At 42.2% G+C, this 7,776-nt stretch overlaps 1 protein-coding gene across 1 annotated transcript; it reads right to left on the minus strand.

The window, feature by feature from the left end:
* Positions 1–941: 941 nt before the first annotated feature.
* LOC121394118 lies at positions 942–6,589 on the minus strand. Its single transcript, XM_041564124.1, has 8 exons — positions 6,316–6,589; positions 4,376–4,417; positions 3,005–3,074; positions 2,853–2,892; positions 2,641–2,725; positions 2,492–2,545; positions 2,171–2,230; positions 942–1,202 (listed from the first exon to the last, which is right to left on the minus strand). The coding sequence occupies exons 2-8, from the start codon at positions 4,406–4,408 to the stop codon at positions 942–944; spliced, it is 603 nt and encodes a 200-aa protein (XP_041420058.1). The 5' UTR covers positions 4,409–4,417; positions 6,316–6,589.
* Between the last annotated feature and the right edge of the window lie 1,187 nt (positions 6,590–7,776).

Here is a 7,776-nt window from a genome sequence, read left to right on the forward strand (position 1 = left end):
TGACTCCTAGAAATGGCAGTCAGTTCTACACCCTGGATCATGGCTAGACACACATATACACACACAGTTACACACTTGCAGGACAAGTAAAAAGGATTCAGGTGGTGTCGGTGGATCGATGGCAGCAGGCGAGTTTTCTGGTGGAATGCTGAAAAGAAAATGTTTAGAAAGTGTTGAAATAAGAATAAATTACAGACAAATACTTGTTTATTTCTGATATAAAAGGCTTAGCCTGTCTTTAAGAGCATACTATTTGTTAGGTCTGTGGGGACTGTTTGCGTCTCTCTACATATACAATGCCAGGGCCTGTTATGAATCTCAGTTTTATCAATCTCAGTGAGCATGCACCATTTATTCTTTTATACTCTTTGATCACTTGGTGCCAGTTCATTACCCAGTGGCAACCCATTTCTAAAGATGGATATCCAGGCTAGATGCACAGCAGCCCTATAAGAGTTAACTACCTTCCCTCTTATTGGCCTACTATAAAATCAACACTTTATCTGCAGACTTAGATCTCAGCCTCTGTTAGCAACCTTTTACAAGCTTAAGGCAGTCATAAATTGGTCTATCATGTAAGCCCTCAAAGTGATCAGCCTGCGGGCTGAACAGACAGGGTGTATAATGTCAGTGTCGGACTGGGACTCCAGGGGCCCACCCAAAAACCTTAGACCAGGGGCCCACCATAAAACCTTAGACCAGGGGCCCACTCTCAGTAATAATATTCTTCATCTCCTCAATCAACCTATATTCTCCTAGTCTGCTCTCTTTATACTATAAACAATTATTCCATCTATTTAGCCTCTTTTTTCTCATAGAAATACGGAATGGCCATGAAATAGGCCAAAAGTTTAGCAGCACAAGGGCCCACTGACATCTGGGCCCACCGGGAGTTTTCCTGGTATCCTGGTGGGCCAGCCCGACACTGTATAACTTCCTTTCTATTGTTCTGATTGAAAATGATCAGAATGACAGGAAGTAAAGTGGAACTGCAGTGGACAACATGGGGCATCTCTAGATGAAGGGTAATTGACAGTAAATAGATACATTACCCAAACTCTCTGTAGCCTCTTCATGATGGCCTTCCTGACCCGTTTTCGGAGGGTCAGCCTTTCCCCCACCGGAGGATGAGCAGCTTCCTGCAGTTTCTTCTCCTTCTCCGAGAATGTCATGCCAAGCTGGAGAAGGTGAGATTGGACAGTCTGCGAGCGAAGGGGAAACACAAGGATAGGAAAGAAAGGAGACAGTTATGATTATGCCCAGGGCCGCCATTAGAAATCATGGGGCCCCGTACAACAAAACTTTTGGGGCCCCTGGCACCCAAGCCCCACCCCTGATCCCACCCAACTCCACATCACAGTTAAAAGACCACACAGACATCAGCGCTAAAAAAGTAACCCCCACACATACAAGTTATAAAAAGCTATTGATGGTCAGGTCCCCCTTATAAGTTAAAAAAAAAAAAACGGCGCCAGGGCTCCCCATAAAAGTTTTTTTTAAACTTGCAAGGGCCCCCCTTACAAGTTAAAAAAAACATTGGTGGCAGGGGCCTATAGAATATTAAAATAATACATTGGTGGCCAGGGGATTAACAAAAAATAAAAAACACAAATTGAACTCATGGCTTCAGAAATTCAATTTCGCCTTCTTTCGTGACTTTGGGTCTTTTCGCCACTTCAGGACTTCAATTTCAGCTGTTTTCGTGACTTCGGGTCTTCTTGCCGCTTCGGGGCTTCGGCTTTGGCTATTTTCGTGGCTTCGGGTCTTTCCGCCTCTTCAGGAGTTCGGCTTCGGCTATTTTCGGGACTTCAGCTTTTCGGCATTTCGGCTGTTCAGGACTTTGCATATGGCCGCACGGCTTAGGCGCTGTCAAGGGGGGCCCGCCGCTCTCAAAAGTGTAGCACTGCCAGGCCCCCCTTCAGGCCTGGGACACTTGTCCCCCCAGTCCCCTCCTGAAGGCGACCCTGATTATGCCTGTATATGTGGTGCTAATAGTACTTTATACGCTGAGGCAGTGATGGTGTTGGATTCCCTGCCGGGTGATGTCGTGGTATTGTATTTATGACCATTAGTATGCCTTTTCTCATCATAGGGAAAGACCAATCAAAGTTAATTATCTAGTGGTTGAATATCTAAGAAAAGCATCAGAGACAGTGATCAGGGAACTTACATTCTGCAGCCGCAGATACTCCAGATGCTGCCTCCATATTTGCTGCTCTGTTGGTGTCTCCTGTGGAAGAAGAGAGTCAATGTTAAGCACTGCTTTGCACCAATGCCATTATTTTGCCCATGTGGCCCCTTGAAACAAAACTCTATGCAGTGTCTGTGCATAATGACATTTTTGTTGCTGGTGAAGATGGCACTTAGGTGGGTGACTTTAGATGCCCCCCAGGGGAGCAGGAGATACAATGAATAATAATGTTCCTAATTATTATAAAGACACACAGTGAACAATAACCTCTGTTATAATAATTATAATAGTGACACTTACAGGAGACAGCGACACATCAATGCAGAGGGTGGCATGCTCCCTCTTGAGCTCTTCCTGTAACATAAAGAAATTAACAGTGTGAGACAAGGGCTGGCAAATTAATATAATTTATTCCATATTTATCTAAATGTCTATTCTGCATTACTTACCAGATAGTAAATCATTATCCAGTAATGGATAATGTTCCCATTGATTGTGTGCGGGTCCAAAAAGTAGAGCAGTATAAACTGATCTCTGAAAAAGAGAAATTCCAGTGTTAATAAAACATTGCTATTTTCCACCCTTACTTCCCTTGCACTTACCCCTGGCGCAATAGCAAATTATTCACAACATTTAATAAGACCATTTTTGTTATACTTACAAGATGACGTTGCTCCCATATTGGACCCGGTAGTGATGTTCTGCAAAGAAAAACACATTTCCATTAAACACTGAGCTAAAGGGGAAAGGAATTCTCATATAATAAAACTAAAGCTGCAACCTCAGCAACTGATAAATAATATAAGATTTTACCGTAATAAGAGGCGAGGGCCTCAAAATCTGTATCCTCCACCCTGAAATCCTCCAGGACGGAGTACAGTGACTGTAAATGAAAGGGAAAAGCATTAGGGACATAATACTAAATGCGTCTAAATGCTACTCATAGTCAGTCTGGCAGGGCCGGGCCAAGGTATTTTGGCACCCTAGGCAAGGGCTTCAATCAGTGCCCCCACCCGGTCCTGCATTACCATTTCCCACCTTACTATTCATGTTGCCCCCATTTGTACCTGTGCCAATGCCAGTCAATCAATCGGATTGCACCCAAGCCCCCAATCTGTACCTGTGCCAGCATAGCCCAAAATATCCATCATATTGTTACCCCCAATCTGTGTATGTGCCAGCAGCAGCCAAAAATCCACAATATGTCCCCCAAATATGTATTTGTGCCAGCAGGAGCCAACATATCCACAATATTGCCTTCAAATATTTACTTGTGCTGCGCAGGCATAAGCCAAAAATCCATCATATTGCCCCCAAATATGTGCCTGTGCCAGCAGCAGCCAAAAATCTACAAAATTGCCCCAAACATCTGTGTACTGTGCCAACAGCCACCATATTGCCCCATGTACCTGTGTCAGCAGCAGCCAATCCCTCATATTGCCCCCAATCAGTACCTGTGCCAGCATCAGCCAAAAAATCCAAAATAATGCCCCATAATATGTTACTTTGCCGGTAGGAGCCAAGAGGGAGGTGGGGAGTACTTCTGCCTGCAGTACGAATAATGGGCAAGAGGGAGTTGGAACAGGCGGTTTATAAAGTTTAAAAACTATTAAAGGCTAAGCATACCAGAGTTTTAAAAAAAGAAATTCCCCTTAAAAGTGCGCACCCCCATTTTTGCGCCCTAGGCATGCGCCTACTCTGCCTACCCCTAGTTCCGGGCCTGCAGTCTGGCTTTGAGGAGAATAGAGACAGAAAAGGGTTTCTAGGGTACATACATTTTTTTCTGAAAAAGAAAATAAACGTAGTAATTCGATTTCCTCAATGTCTGCTCCCACCTATGTCGAAAAGGAAGCAGTGCAGACAGACAGCTGCTTAAGGGTTAGGGCACACGGGCAGATTCAGGGAGATTTAGTAGCGTTGCTTCGTTTTCCGAAGTCGCCCCTAGTTTCCTCGTGAGGCAACTTCGGAAAACAAATCGGCGCGAGTGGCATGCCGCAGGCATAAGGCAGGGGGAAGCAGTTCGGGGGGAGATTAGTCGCCCCAAAGAAGAGGCGATTAGTCGCCAGGCGACTAAATCTCCCCAAATCTGCCCGTGTGCCCCAACCCTAAGGAGAGGTTATATAAAAGAGTGAATGGAAACAAAAGTTCAGATGAGAGAGTATTTTTTTTTCACTGAGGCATTACCAGGAGTGATGGAATTCTCTCTGTCTCGTTCATCTTCAAAACCTAAAGATACAAATGGACATAGTCAGACAAAATGAAGTCACAGTTAAAGAGGCTGTTCACCTTTTCAATTTTTCTAATTTGTCATTTTTGAGTTATTTAGGGGCAAATTCACTAACGAAGCGCCTAACGCTAGCGTTGGGCATTTTCGTTACTTCGCAAATTCACTAACGAACGCTGGCGTAAATTCGCTAGTGTTACTTCGCACCCTTACGCCTGGCGAATTTTTGCTACGGATGTAACGACGCAAATTCACTAATGCGCGCAGTGTACTGAACGCTACCTTTTACGCTAGACTTCCTTCGCCACCTCAGACCAGGCGAAGTGCAATAGAGTAGATAGGGATTGCTTGAAAAAAAGTTCAAATTTTTTCTAAGTCCCAAAAAACGCTGGCGTTTTTTCTATATTATGGGTGATAGGCTGAAAAAGATCAAAAAAATTTTTGGGGCTCCCCTCCTTCCCCCCTACATTTCCTAACTCATGGCAACTTAACTATACAGTGGGCACATGTGTAGGGCAAAGAAAAAATTTTGTTTGATGTTTTGAAGGTTTCCCAGGCATTTGTAGTGATTGTACGTATTCCTCCATTGAAATTTGAATTTGGTGCCGTATGCAAATTAACCATCGCTAGCGTAACTTCGCTTTGCTTAGCGAATCAACGCTAGTGCAACTTCGCAACCTTACGCTACCCCTGTGCGCAACTTCGGATTTTAGTGAATTTGCGGAGCGCTGGCGAAACTACGCCTGGCGAAACTACGCCTGGCGAAGTGTGGCGAAGTGCGGCGAAGTTGCTCCTGGCTCAACTACGAGTGAATTTGCCCCTTAGCTTTTTCTTCAGCAGCTCTACAGTTTGCAATTGCAGTAATATAGTTGCTAGGGTCCAAATTACCCCAGCAACCATGCACTGATTTGATAAATAGTAGCAATAACAATAAATGTGTAGCCTTACAGAGCATTCATTTTTTAAATGGGGTCAGTGACCCCCATTTGAAAGCTGGGAATATTCAGAAGAATGCAAATAATTCAAAATTTTAAAAATAAACAATGAAGATCAATTGAAAAGTTGCTTAGCCCACTTTAAGGATAAACTCAATTGATAATGGTTAATGAAAGACTAACCAGTATACTTATAGATAAAAATGAGAAATTCAAGGAAATATGGTAACCGTGTTATCGATATTCCTTCCCAAATACAGAAACCCCTATGATCTTTTTGTAATCACTATATGATAGCAATATATGTTACACTTTATACTTTCTCAGATGTGGAATAACTAATACTTAACAGTTGTATTTCAGGTAATTCATTCAGCCTATAGAATTATCTTCTATTATGATACTTAAGGGACCTCGTGGAAACCACTGTAGAGCATGCAACGCTCGATACAAATGTTTCATAATACATAATATGCCGTCAAAGTTAATTTCAGTTTATTTATTTCTCTTTCTTTAATCAGCAGGTCCATTGGATTAAGAAAGGACCGACTCCATCTCTACTCTTCTCTCTTAACTCCTTTCCTCCAAGTAAATACTTGATGTTATTACATAACTGTTATAACTTCTCATTTTTCTTAAAATGTTAAAACTCAATAAAAACTATTGAAAAGAAAAGTTGCTCAGAATTTGCCATACTATAACATAATAAAAGTTAACTGAAAGGTGAACCACCCATTTATTTCCTTATCTATATTATCCCATTTGTATGAAACATTGTTCCACTCAATGACAAAAGCCCATTATTAATGCTGTTGATGGCAATGGATTGGCTTCTTATAAATACCATATACAGTAAACATATGGGCTGATATGGACAAAGCCACGTAGGACTCCAACAAGAGAATTTAGAGCAGACTTGCTGAAGAAGAATTCATGAACTGAATCAATTGTATTTGCAAGATTACCTGTTAAAGGAGCTTTTCAGATCTTGAAAAATGTAGGGGCCGGCTCAAGGCCGGGGTACCCCAAGGGGGTCTCCCTAAGGAGACCCTGGCTATCTCTTACACTTGTTCAGACGAGATGGATTTATCTGAACAAAGGAGAAGCCAAAAAATAATAAACCCAGATGTTAAAAGGCAGGTGTAGCACCAAGTCGCAGTCCAAAAAGGCAGGAAAAGCACTGTAGCAATCTGTATAGAAAGAGAATAAAAAGGCAAGTTAATGAATGTAGCACTTAATATTTCCTATATAATACAGAGGGAGGCAGGCAGAGATCTATGTTACCCTAAACTTGAGCTTTGCATCACTTCCAGAAGGTAATGGGCCTCAGTTTATAGAATTAAGCATCGGTGCAGTTGGAATGAGCACACAGTACATTGGTGCCATTCACTCCATGTTTTTTTAAGTAAGGCCCAGTTATGCCCCTTGGGTGACTTGGCTAGAGAAGTACAGAATTCATAGAAAACTCAAAGCAAATACTTCTGATTGATCTACAGAAAGTGACTGGTTTGGTTGATATGGGGAATGACACACATGGCAGTAAATGAAGCTTGTTGTCCCCAGTTCATGGAAAGACTCATTGATCTGTTAGATCTCCAACTATTTCATACACTATTCATAGCAGGAATGCACCCGATCTACCATTTCAACTGAACTTAACTCTGCAACACATGATTAATATCTAGTTGCTAGGCTTCATGGCGTTAGCAACCAGGTGCCTAAATGTAAAAGAGCACTTGCCAATAGCAACAGATCAGCTATTCGCTTTTATTCATCACCACAATTTTTGGACTAAAGTACCTGCCCTATATACCCCCTATCTTTTATAGTTGTTTATAACTGTAGGCAATAAAACATTGTGACCTACCATGTACCCTGTTGCCCCCCTCATTTTGGCATTTGAAGGGAAAGAGCATGCATGAGATTTACAAATAAATGTTATTCTTTAAAAGGAAAAAGAATTGGGAATGATTAAATTTAGTTTTATAAGGTACATAAGAGCAGGGCAGATACCCGGGGTCAGAGGGGCAAAACTCTAAGAAACCTGTCGGTACTGGCAGGAAAAAATAAGTATGTTATGGTGAGGTGCAGGGGTCCCAAAATGTTTCCTGTTTATGGGGCACTAGTGGAAAATAAGAGTAGATATGCTGGCAGCCTGCATAACATCCAAATCCTGGGTCTGTGTTACCTAACCAGCACTAAGATTAAAGGCAGCTCCAAAGCCCATTTTAGGGGAAAAATCTCTAAGATCAGTGAGAGAAGCAACACCTGTTAGTCTGGGGAGGTGTCACTTAACTATTTCCCCTATTTTTTCTACTAATATAAGGGATATTTGGCAAAGAATCCCTCAGAGGGAATATACACTTATCACAGTGTTAACCAACGGACAAAACCAACTGTCAAACCCTAGGTATGCTCACCTCCCT

This window comes from Xenopus laevis, chromosome 5S (assembly GCF_017654675.1).
Source record: "Xenopus laevis strain J_2021 chromosome 5S, Xenopus_laevis_v10.1, whole genome shotgun sequence".
Lineage (NCBI taxonomy): Eukaryota > Metazoa > Chordata > Amphibia > Anura > Pipidae > Xenopus > Xenopus laevis.